The sequence below is a fragment of the Drosophila sulfurigaster genome, chromosome X (assembly GCF_023558435.1).
Source record: "Drosophila sulfurigaster albostrigata strain 15112-1811.04 chromosome X, ASM2355843v2, whole genome shotgun sequence".
Taxonomy (NCBI): domain Eukaryota; kingdom Metazoa; phylum Arthropoda; class Insecta; order Diptera; family Drosophilidae; genus Drosophila; species Drosophila sulfurigaster.
The window spans coordinates 32,119,102-32,139,984 of NC_084885.1; the positions used below are offsets into that span (position 1 = coordinate 32,119,102).

At 41.7% G+C, this 20,883-nt stretch overlaps 6 protein-coding genes and 1 long non-coding RNA gene across 7 annotated transcripts; 3 read left to right on the top strand and 4 right to left on the bottom strand.

Annotated features, from left to right (window-relative positions):
• Positions 1 to 131: 131 nt before the first annotated feature.
• On the top strand, positions 132 to 5,240 carry LOC133848615 (ubiquilin-1). Its single transcript, XM_062284252.1, has 3 exons — positions 132 to 430; positions 1,613 to 3,125; positions 3,333 to 5,240. Exons 1-3 carry the CDS (start codon positions 335 to 337, stop codon positions 3,407 to 3,409), a joined length of 1,686 nt encoding a protein of 561 aa, XP_062140236.1. The 5' UTR covers positions 132 to 334; the 3' UTR covers positions 3,410 to 5,240.
• Positions 5,241 to 6,435: 1,195 nt separating this feature from the next.
• On the bottom strand, positions 6,436 to 9,607 carry LOC133848614 (moesin/ezrin/radixin homolog 2). Its single transcript, XM_062284251.1, is given in 6 exon segments — positions 6,436 to 7,212; positions 7,214 to 7,453; positions 7,519 to 7,755; positions 7,827 to 8,036; positions 8,106 to 8,208; positions 8,526 to 9,607. Coding segments are annotated over 6 exon segments (1,926 nt in total). The 5' UTR covers positions 9,083 to 9,607; the 3' UTR covers positions 6,436 to 6,633.
• An 87-nt stretch (positions 9,608 to 9,694) lies between these two features.
• Positions 9,695 to 10,906, top strand: LOC133848618 (uncharacterized). The gene is made up of 2 exons (XR_009895282.1): positions 9,695 to 9,809; positions 9,869 to 10,906. It is a non-coding gene; the product is annotated as an uncharacterized LOC133848618 (long non-coding RNA).
• LOC133848617 (uncharacterized) lies at positions 10,163 to 11,706 on the bottom strand. Its single transcript, XM_062284254.1, has 2 exons — positions 11,553 to 11,706; positions 10,163 to 11,258 (listed from the first exon to the last, which is right to left on the bottom strand). The coding sequence occupies exons 1-2, from the start codon at positions 11,573 to 11,575 to the stop codon at positions 10,919 to 10,921; spliced, it is 363 nt and encodes a 120-aa protein (XP_062140238.1). The 5' UTR covers positions 11,576 to 11,706; the 3' UTR covers positions 10,163 to 10,918.
• A 136-nt stretch (positions 11,707 to 11,842) lies between these two features.
• On the top strand, positions 11,843 to 14,655 carry LOC133848616 (cdc42 homolog). The gene is made up of 3 exons (XM_062284253.1): positions 11,843 to 11,996; positions 13,658 to 13,974; positions 14,073 to 14,655. Exons 2-3 carry the CDS (start codon positions 13,687 to 13,689, stop codon positions 14,358 to 14,360), a joined length of 576 nt encoding a protein of 191 aa, XP_062140237.1. The 5' UTR covers positions 11,843 to 11,996; positions 13,658 to 13,686; the 3' UTR covers positions 14,361 to 14,655.
• A 1,155-nt stretch (positions 14,656 to 15,810) lies between these two features.
• LOC133848619 (probable tRNA N6-adenosine threonylcarbamoyltransferase, mitochondrial) lies at positions 15,811 to 17,203 on the bottom strand. Its single transcript, XM_062284256.1, has 2 exons — positions 16,983 to 17,203; positions 15,811 to 16,930 (listed from the first exon to the last, which is right to left on the bottom strand). Exons 1-2 carry the CDS (start codon positions 17,153 to 17,155, stop codon positions 15,889 to 15,891), a joined length of 1,215 nt encoding a protein of 404 aa, XP_062140240.1. The 5' UTR covers positions 17,156 to 17,203; the 3' UTR covers positions 15,811 to 15,888.
• A 244-nt stretch (positions 17,204 to 17,447) lies between these two features.
• Positions 17,448 to 20,624, bottom strand: LOC133847808 (Golgi resident protein GCP60). The gene is made up of 4 exons (XM_062283039.1): positions 20,387 to 20,624; positions 19,889 to 20,316; positions 18,245 to 18,727; positions 17,448 to 18,178 (listed from the first exon to the last, which is right to left on the bottom strand). The coding sequence occupies exons 1-4, from the start codon at positions 20,475 to 20,477 to the stop codon at positions 17,729 to 17,731; spliced, it is 1,452 nt and encodes a 483-aa protein (XP_062139023.1). The 5' UTR covers positions 20,478 to 20,624; the 3' UTR covers positions 17,448 to 17,728.
• Positions 20,625 to 20,883: the final 259 nt, after the last annotated feature.

Sequence of the window (20,883 nt, forward strand, 5' to 3'; positions counted from 1 at the left end):
GTTGGCATTGTTTGGCTTCATCGCTTGCGCAATATGTGACTGGCAAATACTGTTACTGTTTTGTGTTGTATTTTGGGGTATTTAACGCAGAATAGGTATTTGGCCACATTCAATTTCTCGTATGTGTGACGTTACTGTGTGTGTGTGCGCGTGTGTGTGTCGTATGTGAGAAAGTGACGAATTAGTTTTCATCAAATGGAAAATAATTTAGTTTGAAAGCACGTATAAATTTCAAAAGGAGAGCAACCAACAAAAAATTAAAAAAAACACTTGCAAACAATATATTATTTAAAGACAAGACAACAAACTAGCGATAGAAAAACAAACAATCAAAATGGCCGAAGGCGGTAGTAAACGCATCAACGTGGTGGTTAAAACGCCAAAGGACAAGAAAACTGTTGAAGTCGATGAAGATTCTGGAATAAAAGATGTGAGTACTACAACCCTTCAGTACAAAGTACTACTACGACACTACCGAGTTCACTAGAGATTTTGGGTGCAATACTAGTGCGCCGTTAACCAGCCAACCAGCGAATGGTACGTTCTGGATACCCAGTGTATAATGAATGGGGGATAGAATAGCACAAATATCGCATAGATGGAGGATGTTGTGAAATACAAATTAATTACATTTTGCTTTATTGTTTTAACTATTCAAATTGGGGGAAACAATGTCTCGTTGTATATTGTTTTGATCACCTATTATCAACAATAGTTTCGTTACTTCTATTAACTATACAATTTCTTGTGCAATGCAGTTCCTCTTGTTGGTCTCCCGCCTAAACCTTGTCTGCCGCCAACTTTAATTACATCTGTTAGAGAGTTAAATTACATATGTAAAAACTTATGTTTTTCGTGTTCATGTCCACTCGTACAATTTCACACTGTTTGTTTATCAAGTGTATGGGACGAACCAGTCACCTTCTGTAGAAAATGCGCACCATTAACTGTGTAGTCCACAGTTGTGTACGAAGTAGATAGTATGGAACTAGTACAATTGAGAGATCCGTACTGAAAGGAAATGTGTCGAGTGCATATAGCGAAGGGGTAAATGAGGGCACAAGCGAGCAAGTTGTGTATGTTCTCTATGTGTGTAATAAAACATAATTATTGTGGTTAGCAACATGAAGCAAGCCTTAACATAGGGTAAAGACCCACTTTACACGAGCACTATTTGAGTGATAGATCGCACATAAATTAGTTTAATTCTTTCAAATAAATACTAAATACTGTCATATAAATGGCTCGAGTTGACCGACGAAAAAAAGGCAAGCAATAGATCGCTTTCTATATCCAGAAAATGTCATTTAAAAAGTGCTCGTCTGAAGTGGGCCTCAGCAAATGGAATAGGGTGGGCACACTTGTGACTGTTCTGGGTGAATGTGTGCGAGCGAGCGAGCGCGTTAATGTGTGCGCATATAATTGGGAAGGTATAATGCATATTCTTAGTCTTGCGCTCTCGCTCTGCCTCGCTAACAAGGATGGCAAAGTGCAAATACGCACTTGCGTGTGTGTGTGTGACAGTGTATGCATATGCATTTATGTATAATGATAAGGCAACACTGATCAATGATGTTATTGTTATCGTTTTGTATTTTTTCTCGTTCGTTAGTTCAAAATTCTGGTGGCACAAAAATTCGAAGCGGAACCGGAACAACTAGTGCTGATCTTTGCGGGTAAAATCATGAAAGACACCGATACACTAAAGATGCACAACATCAAGGACAATCTAACGGTGCATCTGGTGATCAAGGCGCCCACGCGCACTAACGAGGCGCCCGCTCGCGCCCCCGCCGACGTACGGCAAACGCCGTTTGGCCTCAATCAATTTGGCGGGCTCGCTGGGATGGAAGCACTCGGTGCCGGATCGAATACGTTTATGGATTTGCAGGCTCGTATGCAGAATGAGCTGTTAAACAATGGGGATATGTTGCGTTCGCTGATGGACAATCCGCTGGTGCAACAGATGATGAACAATCCGGATACGATGCGTCAGCTGATCACATCGAATCCACAAATGCAGGATTTGATGCAACGCAATCCCGAGATATCGCATATGCTCAACAATCCAGATTTGTTGCGCCAGACCATGGAGTTGGCCCGCAATCCATCCATGCTGCAGGAGCTAATGCGTTCCCATGATCGCGCCATGTCCAATTTGGAATCTGTGCCCGGCGGCTACAGTGCGCTGCAGCGCATCTATCGTGATATACAGGAGCCCATGATGAATGCGGCCACCGAGTCATTTGGTCGCAATCCCTTTGCCGGGCTCGTCGAGGGCGGCGGCGGCAACTCGGTCGCCAATCCACAGCAGGGCACCGAGAATCGCAATCCATTGCCCAATCCCTGGGGTGGCAGTGGCAATCGATCCGGCGGCGGCAATGGCAGCCAATCGGCCGGTGGCGGCGTTGGAGGCACTGCTGGGAATCGGGGCGGCGATCAGCCACCGAATAATGTACTCAACACACCGGCAATGCGCAGCTTGCTGCAACAGATGGCCGATAATCCGGCCCTTATGCAGAACCTCTTGAATGCCCCGTATACGCGCTCGATGATGGAGTCGATGTCACAGGATCCCGATATGGCATCGCGTCTCTTGAGCAGCAGTCCGCTGCTCTCGAACAATCCACAGCTGCAGGATCAGGTGCGACAGATGATGCCACAGTTTATGGCCCAAATGCAGAATCCCGATGTGATGAACATGCTCACAAATCCCGAGGCCATCAATGCCATTCTACAGATCCAGCAGGGCATGGAACAGTTGCGCAGCGCCGCTCCCAATTTAGTGGGCACCCTTGGCATTCCGCCGCCGCCGCCAGGCATCAATACACCCGGCTCCGGTGCGGCCACAGATCCGGCGAGCGGCGATGGCAGCATCAACAACACCTCGCCAAACAGTGCAACTGGTGCCCCGAATGCTGCCAACTCGACAGGCACTTCGCCAGCTGCCGCCCTGGCGCCTGGAGGCGGTCCCAATGCGCAGCTCTTCAACGATTTCATGATGCGCATGCTCAACGGCATGTCCAACAATGCGGACTCAACGCAGCCGCCCGAGGTGCGCTATCAGTCGCAGCTGGAGCAACTGGCGGCCATGGGATTCGCCAACCGTGAGGCCAATTTGCAGGGTGAGTTTATCAAGGATCGATTTGGTAGAACACAAATTGTAAAATTTAATTTAAATTGAATCCCATATCAAATAAATTAGTTTATTTATTTTGCCGACGTCACGGCAACCCAAATAAAAACGTTTGAAATGCAATCGATAAAATATCGATTTACTTTGGTATAAAACAACTGATTAACGCTCTATCTCTCTCTGTCTCTCCTTCTAGCGCTGATTGCCACTTTTGGGGACATCAATGCCGCTGTGGAGCGCCTCTTGTCGCTGAATCAGTTGTCCCTGAGTTAACACTGTTAAGGCGCCACGCCTCCTCGCCTACACGCCAAATCACGCAAATAATGTTTATGATGTATACAACACCTGTCTGCTGTTCACCTACCTGATGCCGTTTCCCTTCCCCTCCACCCACCACACAAACCTAAGATGCATGTAGACATTTGTCAGTGCTGCCCTATTTTCATATAGAAAAAAACCAAAAACAAACTAAAAAAAAAAAAATACCGCATTTTAAGCAAACGCGAAGAGAATGGGCAAAAGGAAATGCAAGAGTCCTCAACACACACATACATAAACAGACACATACATTACTTCAAAATTCCTGAATGAAAAGACGTGGAAGCGAAAGTTCAGCAGGTGGCTAGTAAATTTATCGATAACAACAACACCAACAAGAACATCAACAGCAGCAGCGGCAGCAAATAATATTTTAATGTAAAATTAAATTGGGATATTCTCTTATATATTCATGTATATCAGTGGTCGGCACTAAGTTTACTTCATCCATCTATTTCTCACTAATACAAATGCAATACTGATATGAGAATGTATTGGGGCTGACCACTTATACATATATGTATAAATACATATGTACAACGCAGCTGGCAAGACGGGATACGAAAGTGAAACAGAGAGAGTGAAAGATACGCACACACACGTATATACATACAACTTCGAGATCAATATTATTAAATTTGCAAAGTGCATAGCTTTCCTCTTACGATAGCAACTTATTACTATTGATATGTTATGTACATTATTCTTAATATTAGTTTCCTTTTTTTGTTAATGCTTATTTTTTTTTTGTTAATACTATAAACACACTGATCTTGACTAATGTCAGCATGATGTTTGTGTGTGTGCGTAAGTATATGTATTATATATGTATACAACAAATATATCGATAACAAACTGAGGAGGCTGAACACAAACAGTTGAAAATATTTTCATACCCGCTATTCCAGGAAATGTCCGTCTGTCCGTATAAACAATTGGATCTCTTAATTAACATAAAACCACTTATCGCTGTAGCAATTTGGTATATATTGCAATCTGTGGTATATTTTGAATCTTGTAGTATACTAATGTGGAATATTTGAACAATTGAAAATGGGTAGCGGGTATCTCACAGTCGGGCACACTCGACTGTAGCTTTCTTACTTGTTGCGAGTGACGCGTGATCGAAGAAAACGAGGGGCAAACACTGGACGGGGGGAATGCGATGGACGGGGGATGGATGCATTGGATGCTAATATTACAAAAATTGAGCTTTTAATTTTTTTCATATATGTATATATGTATATGCATATATACATAACTATATATCAAATATTCCATGGTGTTACAAAAGAAAAGAAAAAAAAAATCAAAGAAAAAACAAAAAGACGTAACTATTTGAAATTCCTTAGTACCAAAAAAACAACAAAAAGAAAACAAAAAAATAAGAAAGAAGCAACAAAACAAACAAAAAAAATAAGTAAATCCTTTTATGTGTTAAAAAAAAAAACTACTAATGTGGGGTTCGTTGGTTGAGGGCCGGGGGAAGCATACAATATGTGTTTTTTTTAAGGGGTGGGACGGGGGGCTAACAAAATATAAAGAAAAACAAAGAACGAAGAGAAAAATATAATAAATAAAAAACAAAGGTAAATTTATTGAATAGACATATAAACGAAAAACTACGTTTACTACTTATTTCTGTATGAAAAGCAAAAAAGAAAAACAAAAAAATCCAATAAATAAATGTAAATGGTCAATGTTTTAAAATGAAATTGCAAATCCCACAACAATTATTCACCACAATGATACTTTGTTACAACAAAACAAAAAAAAAACAAACAAACCGATTATGTCTAATAAAAAGAGCAAAGAACGCAAGCAGCATTCGACTACAAGATATCTTCTCTACTTTTTAGTTCACCAAAAAAGAAACGTTGCTGTCGACTGCAAGAGACCCTTTCGCAATTTTGGAAAAGTGTACACTACTTTCGACTCCTGGATACCCTTCGATTTGGAATCAAAGCCATGCGTTCCTTAACTACTAGAGATCCTGAGAGCCTTTATACTGTTATATCTTAATAAGAGTAGGAAAAACACGATACTTTCGACTGCTAGAGACCCTTTCGCACTGCTAAGTAAAAATGTATGCTACTCTCGACTGCTGGAGACCCTTCGATTTGGAAGCAAAGTCATGCTGCCCTTAACTACTACAGATCCTGAGAGCCTTTATACTGTTATAAGAGTATGAAAAATCACACTAATTTGGATTGCTAAAGACCCTTTGTCTCTAAATACTAGAGATCCTGAGAGCCTTTATATTTTTAAACCTAAATCAGAGTAGGAAAAAACACGCTACTTTTGACTGAAAGAAACCCTTTCGCACTGCTGTAAAGCCAAAAATTCATGCTACTCTCGACTGCTGAAGACCCTTTGTATTGAAATATAAGTAAAGTCATGCTTCCTTTAACAACTGGAGAGCCTTCAGTACGAGAAAAACAGTTCTTTTGACTGCAAGAGACCTTGCCTACGTAAATTTAGGTTTAGATACATAGATCCGCCTGCCCCTAAGAGGAATGGAGAATAGACCAATGGAGGTCCGTAGCTGTACCGGTAAGGTTATCACACAAGTTCTAGAATAAACCTGACAATTCTAGCGCCTAGTCTAACGAATGTGAATGAGTCAGAGCATGTGTCTGTATAGGAATTAGAGTGAGAAAGCGAACACAAATCTTGAGGATTAGACGAGCGATTGACAAAAACTCGAAGTGCAATAAACCTCAAGCCGCAAAGAGGAACAAGAAAGCAGTTGAGCACTTTAGACAACAGAAGAGAAGAGTGTTATAAAGACTATCCAAAGTGTTCTACATCGATCTACATTAAAATAGATTACATGGGTTACGTTTACGAGGAACAAGAGAGCAGTTGAAAACCTTAGACAACAGAACAAGAGAACTATGAAGACTATCCTAATGTGCCAGTTGATAGATCTTTTCTATGTTTTCTTTTAATGTCCAAATATTAGTACATCTACATTAAAATACTTTTCTGGTTACTTTTACGAGTATATCCCTCTTTGAGTTTATTGAGCTGAGCTGCTGTGTTGGGTGAGGGCGGGAGTTCGCTTATAGATTATGTTACAAATTTAGCAGATACATGCAATAAGTCTAGGTGGGAGCTTGGGATTTGGGATCGAGGACAATAGACAGTGAACAGGAGACAGAAGACAGCAGCAGCTGTTAGAGCTCCTCGAAGAAAGCGACTCGCGCCTTTGTTGAACCGGACTTGAGCTTCTTGAGCGTGGAGTATTTGTTCTCGCCGGCCTTAATCTGCGCCTCGCTGAGTATGTCCAGGTTGCTCTGGTTCTCCTCGATCTTGTGCGGCGCTATCTCGCTGCGCAGTGTCTGCAATTGATTCTGCACCTGCTTCTTGGACTTGCGCAAATACTCCAAATGGCTGCGCTCCATTTCGTTGGTGATCTGCTCCATTTCGTTGTCCGTGAGTATGAACTCCTTGGGCTCAAAATCATCCGAAATCCCACTGGAATTATCCCCCAGCGCCGACGCATAATGCGAGGCAGTTGTCGTCAATTCAGCGCCGCCCGCCGTTTCCATATCGTTGGTGGAACTGCTCGTGGTCAACGATGGCGTGCTAATCGCCGCAATGCTGCTGGACACCGTATTCACGTTGGCATGCTGGGACACTGTCGAAGCGGTTAAGAGGCTGTCAGTGGAGGATTTGCGACCGCTGTTGAGGAAGTTGAGGAGGCGAGCGGTTGCTTCACGCTCAGCCATCTTGGCACAGATTAGCTCCTTTTTTCAGTTTCTCCGTTTCGGCCTCGCGTTTGTCATTCTCGACGGTCAGTTGGAGCACATAGAAGTCCGCATCGCGTATTTTCTTCTCGAGATCGTGCTTCTCGCGCTCCACCTTCAGCTGGCGTTCCCGCAAGCGATCCATTTCCGTCTTGAAATGATTCGCCTTGCACTCGGTCAGCTGCATTTGCTCCTCGTTGACGCGACTCTTCTCAAAGTACAGCTCCTTGGTTTCCTCCGAGCGTCTCTGCAAAGCGTACACCAATTAGAAAAAAAAAAAAAGAGTCGCTGATAGATAGAAGCGTAACTCACCAGCGCATCGTTGGCCATACGCATCTCGTCCTGCAGATGATCCAGCCGCTTCTCCAGCTCGTAGCGTTCGTGTTCGGCTTTCTCCCGCAGCTTCTTCTCCCTGATGAATTTCTTGCGCTCGATCTGTCTGCGTTGCTTCTCCTCTTTGGCCTGTGCCTTCATCTGCTGTATCTCCATGGTGTCCGGCTTGCGGCGACGCATATACAAATCGTGATTGCCCTTGCACAGATCGAGTATCTAAACGAAAAGAAAACGAAAGGAAAGGAAAGTTTAAAGACTACTCAACTGATATTTGATCGTCTGCTTACCATCTTGTTAATGTGCAAGTCCTGCGAGTAGAATATAAAGTTGGACACCTTGGCATCCACCAGACGTATCGTGAATTTCTTATCATCGAAACTGACGTGTCGTATCTCGTTCCACTGGAACGTTGTCTTTGGCGTTAGCTTGTCGCGCTCATCATAGATGTTCAGTCCCACGGCCGTCACGCCCAGCCACAATTTGGTTTTGTTCTTATTCTGTGTAAGGAAGAACGTATCACAAGTTATTAATTGAGAGAATGGCGAGAACAGAATGCAACAACTCACTGTAATAGGAAAGTAGTTGACACCATACATGTCCAGATCCTGGGCAATCTTCAGATACTCCATCTCCACCTCGTCACGCGTCATGGGCTCGTGATCCATATACCTGCCAAGCAGTTGTTCATTCAATTACAAGTTATTTTGTTACGTGTAACATATGTTTTGGGCTTTAGCTTTTTTAGTTGATTTACAAAGACGTAAGAGGGCGTGGTTGTCCGCAAGTTTTGTGGCTCTAGCTTGTCTAGTCTTTGAGAACAAGAGGCTTTAATAGACCGACGGACAGACGGACAGATTTTCGATTACCAGTTAGTTGATTTAGGAGGGCGTGGTTATTCGAATGTTGTCCACAAGTTTTGTGGCTCTAACTTGGCTAGTCAATGAGAGCAAAAGCTTTCAACAGACGGACGGATTTTCGACTCTTACCAGGTCTTGATGCGCTCTTCCCACATTTCGGGCGTCATCTGGTATTGATCGGTGACGCCCTTGGGCAGCAGTTCTCCGCCAGCGAGCATGCCATCCTTGTAGCTCTCATAATCGTAGGGACCATACTGGACGTGGACAGCGTAAGAGGCGAGCAAAACAGAGGCCTCGGGGCGGCAATAGATGTCCATGGAGAGAATGCTCTGTTTCACTTGGAGAAAGAACAGATGCTGTGTGATCTCCTGGATTAGCTCTTCGCTCACATTCTCCGGAAAGAATTTCGCATAGAAGCTGAACACATAAATGCTGTTGCTCGCCTGTAGTTCGACCCGTTGATCCTTCACCTTTTTGTCCATTTTGAGCCAGGAGACATTGTTACGTGTGTCGACATATTGCAGTCCGAAATACCACGATTCACGCAATCCGATTGTGCGGCAAACCAAATCGAAGAGCTCTTGTCCCGTTGCACGGGGTTCCAGCTCAAATTCCAGTTCGGAGTCAAAGGTGCTCACGCGCACCGGCAGTGAACGGTTCTTCTTGGAACCGAAGGGGCTCATCATCCACTACGATGGCAATAGCAATAGTAATGGTGATAGCGATCACGATAGCGATAACGATAACAATGGCGAGTGCGTAAACTATAAGGACACACTGTCTCAATTGTGATGTAGTTGTAGTTGTAGTTGTGTTTGCAGATGTTGTTGTTGTTCTTATTGCTGTTGTTTTCTTCTTCCGCAATTGCAACAATTACTCGATTGACACACATATGTATGTGTCTGTCTACTTATTATATGCACATTTATTTTTCTACCTATTAGATACTTTATTATTAGGTATTATGTGGTGTGTTGTATGGGGGCTGCGTTGTTTGTTTGTGTGTTTACTTGTTGCTTGCTTCAAGCATTTTCTTCCATCCAATTTCCAATCGCATTCGCACACACATTCGAATTCGCACATAGTGCCACAATAATCATCATATTCTGGCTAAATACTGGCACTTTTCGGAGAGGCACTTCATTTCATTTTACAAACTACACAATTTTAACAATATTACAACATTTTCAACGTTTGTCAAAAATAAATTGCGAGCGTATAAATATAGCAACAACAAAGAATCAGTGTGTCTCTATGATATTTATGTGTGCGCGCGTGCCTTTCTACACACACAATAACATTCATTTAGTATTTACATATGTATGCGTGCGACGGACCAAGGAGAGCAAGAGCAAGAGAGAGCGAAGTCGCATCGCTGTTTTGTCAAAGAGCGAGCAGGCACATCCATTCACCGTAAGTGTTGCCAACTCGGCTGCATCGCAAAATAGCTAAATTCCGTGCAAACCTTATAGCGAAAGTAAAAACAAATTACGAATGAATATTTGATTTATTTATTATTGCCATAAAAATATGATGAATATATCGGTCAACAACATGACGTCCATAAAATTTTGTTTGTTGTGGTCTAGCTTCCAGTTTTTGGGTGCTTGGCGTGAAAATTGCTAAAGTGTCAGCACTGTTCGACGTTCGATTTTGTTGTTGGCTTGAGCTGCTGTCACAATTGAGAAACAACAACAATCACGATGGACGATGTGCGGCGGACGCACAGTGGTATCCAATCAATCAGTTTGAACAATTTAGTGAAATACATTTGGAAAATTCTTATAATACTTTATTAACAGTATTGCTACCTCTTGCATGGCTTAATATACATAACTTATAACTATATAATGTGGTATCAGTTAAGCACTCTTGCGCGTAATTCTAGATGTTTGTAAAGAATTGCTTTGTCTATTAAGCTTGAAGAGCAGATAAAGATAGATATATGTATATTGAACGCCTAATGTGTGCAAGCAATTTTTGTTAAGTCTTAATGTTGTATACATTTAGGTTCAAGATGAGTAACTATATATATATATATGTATATGATGTATGTATTTTAAGTGTGTCACGAGGTCTATTATTACAGATTTATTTCGAACACATTCATTCAACAATTTTGATTGCGCATTTATAAAATAATCGTTGCAATATACGACTCAAATATAAAGTTCAATCAAAACGACTGAGAGAGAGAACAACTACTATTTACGATAGAGAAGATCGATTGATCGTCGGCAAACTATTCCATCTGAGATTTCCTATGAATTATTGGCACTATCCAACTATCAGAATTGCAATTGTGTATTTTCTATTTACGATTGCATTTAGGCATACTTGTGATATATTGGTGTTTTGTTGGTTTGTTGTTTCTTTTTGATTTAACATGTATTTTAGTTGCTTTTGTATGTGTTTTTTCTTTAATGAGATTGATTTTAAATAATGTTAAATGAATTTTTATCACGTGCAATTATGACAATTAACAAACATAAATCGTACAAAAAATGTGTCTGTCTTGAAAATCAGTGATTATTTCGCTTGACACGTTCCACATGCAAGTCGTACAACATCTTATTTTTTTCATAATAATACGGATTTTGATCGGCATTCAATTCAGGATTATACTCATATATGCCACCAATAACTTCAAGTGAACATCCTCCTCCAGCTGCTCCTACTACAGCTCCAACTCCGGCAGTGATACTTGGTATTATATAGTTGTTGTTATCATTGATTAAATTAGGTATGCTGCAATTGCTGCTGCTGCTGCTATTGCCGTCATCGTATGTCAAATGCAGATTGTTAATACGCTTCGACAGTGGCGTTGATTCGCAAGGCAGATCATCTTCACGGCTTCGTTTTCTGCGAAGCAAAAAAAAAAACGTACGTTTCTATAATGTATGCACAGTTAACAATAGGAAAAGTGATTTAGCACCAATGCAAATGCATTGCAGGTCACTGTCGCGTTAATCGTAGTATGTACACACATACATACATACCCACTACAAGCGTTTGCATGTACTCACCTACATACATATGTATATATATAAGTGCGTATTTGTGTTTGCATGTGCATGTGCTGCGACTCTTGGGTTCGAGTCGTAGTTGAATAAATGACAGTGTAATTTCTTTTTTTTTTAACAATTGTCCTCTTACCTTGTTCTTAAAAATCCAGCCATTTCGATGTCATACCCTTTTGGATCACTTTCAATTGGCTGCTAACGACGAGTAAATTTGGTTGATTTACTTTGTTGTCGTCGTCGTCGCTGCGCTGCTACTCTGCTCTGCTGATGTTCTCTTGTTCTTGTTCTAAATGACATATGGGAGAGTTGCATTTGAACATAGTGGCAACACCATATCGCAGCGATTGCACAGGGCGTTGCCATCTGTAAACGTCAAATTGCGACGACTGAATGACTATCGCTGTGGCAACCCTGTGCTTCGTCATTCGCACGCATACAGATTACTATTTGCTGGAGAGAACGAATGAACGAACACACAAAAGAAAAATAGTAGTTTTCTATACGAATCGACGCCCAACCCAGCCCAAAAAAAAAGAAAGATCATATTTGTTGCCGTTTTCAATCCAAAAACCAATTTGTAAGTAAAATTGCGGAAGTTCAATTCGGTTATGAAAACACACAAAATTCGTGTATCACAATTATCTACAATTTATATACACATATGCTGCTGCTGTGTGCAAAAGAAAGAGAAAATTCTGAAGTGAAAAGTAACGAAAAATGTTAACGATGACTGCTTTGGCTGCTTCTTCTGCTTCTGCTTGTCTGCACGTCAGTGTATGCGTACATGTGTGTGTCTAAGTGTGTTCAGAGTGCGTCAGTGTTTGTTAAAAAATGAAAAAAAAAGACGATTGGTTTGATTTCATTCTTGCTGCTGGCGAATTTTCGAAATTTTGTGACTTTTAATTTGTGCATTTCGTTCGCTTGCGCTTGGCTTTCTAATTGTTGTAAACTTATGTGTATGCACGTCTCTGTGTATGTATGCACACACACAAGCGTAAACACCTACAGGCGTTTCTGTCTGTATTTGTACACAAGTGCATTTGTGTCAAAATAAATTAGCATATTTGCTACAGTCAAAACTACGCTTCGAAAACCCACACACACGCGCTTACGCACTAAATGAACACACACACATACACATACGCATTGCAGTGTTCTTGTGTATGTCACATGCATGCATTGCGTGTAAGTGTGTCTGTTTTGTTGTTGGCGGGGGAAAGAGAGCGCTGCATATTTCATATTAGAACTGCCTGCGAGCTTATCTAAGTACTCTGTGTGTGTTGGTGTGTGTTTTTTTTCTTTCATTCTGCACAAACACATACGCAGCTTGAGTCATCGCCATCGACTGTGTGAATTCTCTGCTTATGCTCCACTAAAAAAAAAGGAAGCCGGCGGCGCGGTGGCGACAACGACGACGTTGACGATACCGCCCGGTTGTGTGTGTGTGTGTGTGGGTGTGTATGTGCGTTGTACAAAGTTCCGCAGATACAACTCGTTCGCATAGATAAGACAATAAATAGTTCAGCAAAAATACTTACATTTGTGTATAAAAAATTACAAGTAAATCGCAATTTTCGTCTCTGCATTGCATTGATATGTGCGTGTGTGTGTGTTTCTGTGTGTACATTGGGGCTGGGATAATAACAAAGCAACACTCCCACCAAACGTTTTGCTACCAGTGTCTCCACTCCCACTCCCTCTTAGCGCCTTGCCTGTCATTCTCATCCCCTTGTCCATCCACACCCGTTGCGAAAGTAATTAAGGCATATGAGCGACACACACATACAGACGCACACACATCTACATTGTATAATATAGCTCAGATAAAGTGAAGCCTTTATATATAGACATTTTTCGCTATAATGCACTTCTCAACTTCAATTCCAATCAGCAAATTGTTGTAACTGCGATCGGGGGGCGGGCTGTGGACAGTAATAAGTAAGCTGTGTGAAGTTTATGTGCAGTGTGTCCACACGATTTGCATAGTTCATAGATTGTTATAAATACAAAAAATAATAAAACATATTTGCACAGTTCATAGATTCTTATAAATACATAAAATATATATTTGCACATAAAGTGAAGATGTATAGAAATATCTTTGTATTATTTTTATATTCGATTCTCATTCTCGATAAACTGCAATTGTGAATTGCAAACTTTGTGACAAGTGTGTCCCCATTATTTTTATATGCATTAATAATCATAATAATAATATTTTGTGTTATTTCTTCTTAGAAAGCGCTTTGTCAGCTAACTCGTTCGGTATGCAAACCATCAAGTGTGTGGTCGTTGGGGATGGCGCTGTGGGCAAGACCTGCCTCCTAATCTCATACACAACCAACAAATTTCCATCGGAATATGTGCCAACTGTATTCGACAATTATGCGGTTACCGTGATGATTGGCGGCGAGCCATATACGCTCGGATTGTTTGATACGGCCGGACAGGAGGATTACGATCGTCTGCGTCCGCTGTCATATCCGCAAACGGATGTATTTCTCGTCTGCTTCTCGGTGGTCAGTCCCAGTTCGTTCGAGAACGTTAAGGAGAAGGTAATACAATCGTTATCGTTATATCGATATCGTTATCATTATCATTATCGCCGTTCACATTGCCATTGTTTACTAATCGTGTTCCTCTTCCTGTTCAGTGGGTGCCTGAGATAACGCACCATTGTCAGAAGACGCCGTTCCTGCTGGTTGGCACACAAATCGATTTGCGCGACGAGACGAGCACATTGGAAAAGCTGGCGAAGAACAAGCAGAAGCCAATCACATCGGAGCAGGGCGAGAAACTGGCCAAGGAGCTGAAGGCCGTCAAATATGTGGAATGCTCGGCTCTCACACAGAAGGGCCTGAAAAATGTGTTCGATGAGGCCATACTCGCTGCTTTGGAGCCACCAGAGCCAACCAAGAAGAGGAGATGCAAATTCCTCTAAGAGTTTCTCTGTTTTGTTTGTTGTCATTTCGCTTGTTTTTTATTTCTTCTTCTTCGTCCTTAAAACAAACAAATTGCAATATGCTAACTATACATATACACGTATATATATCCATATATCTTTTATACATATATGTATATATATATATATATATATAACATTATGTATGTATGTATTCCCCCGCGCCCCTTTTAAATTGTATTAATCGATATACTCGCTTCAAAACCTCAGCTTAAAGTGCGTTTGCCAATCCTCAAATTATGATTTAAATTATATGTTTCGTTGTTGCCCCCTTGACCCCTTGACCCCTCGTCACCCAGATTCGAATGTAGCATTACATTCAATTTCCCCACCTTTCCAAACTTTGTTTTGCTTTCCTTTTTTTTTTTTTGGCGCAATTTTCTTATAAGATGAACAACAAAACAATGAAGAAATAAGCAAAAAACAAACAACAATAACAATATAGCAAACAAATTATTTATATATACATATATACAAAATTAAGAGAAGAAAAAACAAAAACACAAAAAAAAAATCAGAAGAAAAAACAAAAACACAAAAAAAAAATTAAGAGAAAATTGAATGATGCAAATGAGAGAGAAAGAGAGAGAGAGAGGAGGAGGAAGAAGAAAGAAGTATGCAATTTTCTGTTTTGCATAACTATATATAAAAAGTATAAAATAATAACAAATAACCTAACCTAACGAACTAGGAGAGGAAAGAAAGCCCAGAAGAAGTGTGAAGGGAGAGACAGCAATAAAAATTAAAAAAAAAAAAACAAACAAGAAGAAGCATAGAAGCATTCACACACACACACACATAAATAATTTAATAAAAGGATAACGCGTCATTGTATGTAAACGCTATTATGTAATAAAAAAACAAACAAAAGAAAAACGTAAGAGTATTGAAATATATAAGTAACAACAACAACAATAATAATAGTAATAAACAGAAGCAACAACAACAACCAGCAAGAATTGCAAAACACAATAAAAAAAATAGGATGAGAAACGAAACGGAAAACAATTCAAAATCTTAAGTATATAAGTATATTAATAATCCATAAAAACAACAACAACAACAAACAGCAGCGAAAGGCGCAAGTTAAATGGAAAAAGCAAATGAAAGAAAGAAAAAAAATTGTATTGTAGTTCAGCATAAAACAACAAAAAATGAAAAACCAACAACAAAAAGATAAAAAAAAACGAACTAATGCATTTTTTAATATTTTTATATGTATACATTATCAATTTTTACATTTTTTTTTTAGACCTTAGACATTTGACATTATTGATTTCAGATATTATAATAAAAAAAAACAAAACAAAAACAACAACAAATATATATATCAACTTATATTGTATAATGTGACGAGTTTGTCCTGGAGTTCGTCAGTCTTTCAGCAACTTTGGTGACTCCGGATGCCTTCCATTTTGTCGGTTCCTTCCAAGTGGAAGGAGGAACAGCCACAGACTAGCTTTTATTTGAATTACAACTCCTTGGAGGATTTCTATCCAAGACCGCTTCACAGTGGCTGCACCCATCTGCACTTGATGGCCGCCTCTTGGAGCCTTTCCATGGCGGACTCGTGAAATCCCGCGCTGCCCTCCACCTGAATGTCGTCCACATCGTGGCTGGAGATGGGTTTAATGCCATGCTGCAGTTGCTCGATGCCATGCCAGGCAATCATGACGCCGTTGTCGGAGCAGTAGCGTTTCGATGGCCTGAAGCAGCGACAATTGTACTGCTTGGCCAGATGCTCCAGATTCGCAAAGATCACATCGTTGTTGGCCACTCCGCCGGAGACGACGAGCGTAGGTGGCGCCTGGCCGAATAGATTCATCTCTGGTTGCAGGCAGAACTCCAAGGCCCGTTGTGTGCGATGCATCAGATGGCGGGAGACGGCGCGCAGTAATCCCGCACAGAAATCGCTATAGTTGCTTATGATGCCATCGACTGGAGTGCGTTCATTCCGCTCCTGCTGGCGGATGGCACGAAACGCATTGTTCTTGATGCCCGCAAAGCTAAAGTTGCAGTTGCGTTGCCGCGCCAGGGGAAGCGGAAACTCGTAAGCATCGGGATTGCGGGCAAATTGTGCGGCATGCTCCACGGCTCGTCCACCGTTCCACAGACGGTACTGGGGCAGCACATAGAGACGCAGACGTCGCGCAATCTTGTCGAATGCCTCGCCGGGTGCATCGTCCAGCGTCTCACCCAGCAGGGTCAGTCGTCCGGGTCCATAGACCATCGCCAGCTGACTGTGGCCGCCACTGATGAGCAGACAGAGATACGGAAACTGGAGATCTTCAATGTGTTCCATGCGTGCTTGCAGTGCATGCGCCTCCATGTGATGCACGGCCAGCAGCGGCTTCTGATGGCGACGTGCCAAATGGCGAGCGTAACGCAATCCCACCACCAGGCTGAGCGGCAGCCCGGGACGTGTGGTCACCGCAATGGCCGCCAGTTGTTCAGGTTGCAGCTGCGACTCCGCCAGGCAGCGTTCAAAGGCGTCAGCGATGCGTGCCCGATGCAGATCCTGTGCTCGTGGTGGTATAATACCGCCATAGCTAGAAATAAACAATATATCTTAAAAGTTTCATTGAAGTTTTTGTCGCTTACCGCGTGTGAAATTCCTGTTGGGATTCCAAGACATTGGCGTGGACCTTTCCTGCTGTGTCGACTATGGCGATGCCGGTGTCATCGCAGGATGTCTCGATGCCCAGCACATAGCTCACAGCGCGGCGACTTGAGAAACGCGCATTTCGAAGCACTTGACTTACCGTCGCATACATAATAACAATAACAATAATATGAGATAGCCGGCTTTTTGAATGTGTGACATCTGGCAACGCTGGCTGGCATTAATCGGTCATCGATGGCGGACATTTTCGATACACGTCGCAGCTGTCTGAATGTGTGACATCTGGCAACACTGGCTGGCATTAATCGGCCATCGATGACAATCGCAACTATCTGGCATCGATAATCGATTGCAATTTTTGCGCCATTCGAATTGATCAGCACTTTTGTTCGGTCAAGTTTTCTGTGTCGAGATATTAATTATTGATTTGGCTGGTTTTAAATACACATACATCAGCAGTATGTACATACATTTATTGTATTTTGAAAACTATATAATAAATAATATTGATTTAATCATTTTGTTGATGCAAATTGAAAATTGTGTGCAGTTACCAATTTGATGCATATTTGCACACATCCCTTGAAACACACACACACACATACAAGTGTGTCAGGTTGCCGGCCTGCTGCACGACAGTGTTTTAAGTGTGACCAGTGCGAACTGGAGTTAAATTTATATTTTGGCGCTTCTATCGCTAATCGGTTCGATTCGATTCGTTTGCTTATCGTTCATAGTAGACGCGATAATAGAGCGTTTTGGAACGCCAAATGCTGTAGCTATTGTCGAATTTCAGCAAATAGACACCCTCACCGGGATAGGAATGCGAACCCACATACACCTCGTTGTAGCACTCACGCCTATAGATTGGCACAATTATCGAAATGGGCGCCTTGGAAGCAGCTGCAGCCGCCGCCGAAGCTGCATTGTGTGCAGCAGCCGCCGCTTGGACGCTGCGATCGTGCGACAATGAGCCAGACTCCAGATCCTCGGTGGTCGATAGATAATCCTCATCCACACAGTCCTCGTCCTCATCGCTGTCGCTCACATGCACCGTCACCTCATTGGTGATGGGTTTGGCCCATTCAAAGTAGATGCCGAAACCAATGTCATAGTTATCGGTGGCAAACTCCCAGAAGATGCACTTGCCATTGAGATTGGTGGGCACACGCACCTGTCGAAAAGATTGCTCAATTAAGCAGGTGTAACCAGGTGAATGATTGAGGAGGGTTTTGCTCACCGTTACCGTATCGCCATGGCCGATGGTAATGACGCCATCGCCATCGCCGGCGGACACTTCAGTCTTGAACTGGTCGATGTCTGGACGTGTCCAGATCTTGGCTGGACGTATCATCACATAATCATCGTACTCCTCCACCTCATGATGAGCTGTCGCTTGCTGCTCATGCTGCTGATGAGGTTGTTGTTGCTGTTCATTCAGCTGCAATCCCTCCATGGCATTGGCCAGATTAACGCTGCTGCTGCTGTTGTTGTTGTTGCTGCTGTTGCCGCTGCTCTGCAGCTGATCCTGCTGAGGCAGCTTCTCCGGCTCCTGGTGCGGCGGCATTTGCTCCTGTTCGCTCTGATTGGAATTGGGAGGCGGATGACTCTGTTGCTGCAGATGCAGCTGCTGCATATACTGATGATAATGCTCCCGCTGCAGCTGATGTATGAGCACCGCCTGCTGCTCGGGATTGCCAGGAAACTGCTTCTCTGCGTACAGCTGTAGAATGAAATGGTAAGTGTGTTTTAGTTCTTTTGTGTATTCTTCACTCACTCGGCGTAATTGGGTCGTGACCTCATTCAACAGTCTCGCCATGAAGCGCCCATCCCCCAAAGACCTCTAATCCCAACCCCCTCCAACCCCAACCCCAACCCCAACAACAGCAATTACCATTCATTATTGACACATTTACTGAGTCGGCGTCGACTTTGACAACAGGTGCAACAAGTTTCCCCTTGGCCAACTAAACGACTCCCCCTCTCTCTTCTCCTTCGTCCTGCCTCACAAAATCAATAGCTTGGCTACCTAGGAAAAAGCTACCTAGAAGTCTATTATGAGTTATTGCCAAGGTTCAGTTGTCCGTCTGCTCTGTCTTCTGTCTGTACTGGAACTCTGTAAATTCGGGAGAGCTAAAGAATTGGGAACAATCCGAAGCTTCAAGTGCAGGAAAAGTAACTAATAATCATTGAAATTTTAAAGGTTTCCTTAGTAAATCTAAATTTATCATATTAATGTGTTTTTCTGAATAATTCATCATTTTGTAATTAAAGTTCAATTTAAATTAAGGAAATATTACAAAAAAAAATGTGATAAACTTGATTAAAAAAATATGTACTTCATAAGAAAACTTTTATTTCAAAAGTAATCATTAAGTTTTTTGGATAAAATTGATTTAAAACATAAAACAACTGTATTTCAAAAGTTAATATTACTTTTTTTTTATAAAATTGATTTAAAACCTGTGTACTTCAAAGGAAAACTTTATTTCCAAAATTACCATTAATTTTTATTTATAAAATTTATTTAAAACATATGTTAACAAAAGAAAACATTGTTTCCAAATTTACCATTAGGTTTTTTTTTGTGATAAGAAGTTTTTTGTGATTCATTTATACCAACGGCTGATATGACTAATAAAGAACTTTAATTGATTTGAATTTATTATTTTTTAGCTGTTTTGTTTTATCAAAATGGTTAAAAAATAACTCAAAATAAATAATTATCCTTGATATATTGTTTGTTCGTTAAAAAGGAATTTTGTTCTAATTCATTTATGCTTTTAAATGAGAAATACAGAAATAGTACTTCAGCTACACTCAGAAACTGTCTCTTGGTTATATATGTAGATGGTTAGGGTATTTGGAAGTCGGTGTCACTTACCTTGAACTGCTGATAGGTCTGCTTATTGAGTGCATCCTGCAGCTGGCGTCGCTGCAATTCCTCCTTGTAGCCCTCTTCGAGCAGCTGCTGCTGTTCCCGCTCGCGTCGCTCTCTCGCCTCCTTCTCCAGTTCCATGCGACGCAGTTCGTCCTTCAGGGTGTCGTCACGATTTTGACGCACCGCTTCGATGTATGGCCGGAATGCACTGCACATGGTGTCCAGCAGATCGATGAATCCCTCCTGCGCCTGCTCTCGCGTGATGTCGCCCAACAGCTGCCAATGCTGTTGCCTGTCGCGTCCAATCACATCGAGAACTCCCAAAGCCGGCGCATCGTTGGTGTTGAAGGGTCCGAGTTGTGCCTGTTGCTTGAACGCAATCAGCTTGAGATTATCCTCGTATGACAAATGAATCGCTTTGCCCGAGTTCTCTGCAAATCACAAATGCTAACGAGTGTGAGAAGCCAAATAAATCAAAATGCCAATTTTCCCTGCACTTACGTTTGTAGAATGTGAAGGCGAGACGATACAGCTCCTGTAGTGGAAATCCCCATTTCTCCAAAGCCGGTGCTGTGGGGCTTTTGTTCTCCATGCTTGCCGTTTTTTCTTCCTGTCCTTGCAATTAATTATCCTGGCTGCTGTTACAAAAATAATTCGCACAGCAGAGAAAACAAAAATAAATAATAAAGTCTGACTGTGTGCGTTTGCCCGTATGTGTGTGTGGCCGGCAGTGTGACCGTTGCATTGGCCATTCAATTATACCAAATGGCTCAAATTATTATACCAGTGTTTACTGCACTTTTCTTACTTATGCCATTAAATAGCAAATATATTTGAAATTAGTTAAATATTGACAATACACTACTATGTATGTTTCATTTAATTTTGGCTTGAAAACATAAGAAATTGTATGCAATTTATCTTAAATGGTCACATTTCAAACAGCTGTATGTTTCTATCGAAACTCTAACGACGATAGGTGGGATTATCGACACGTC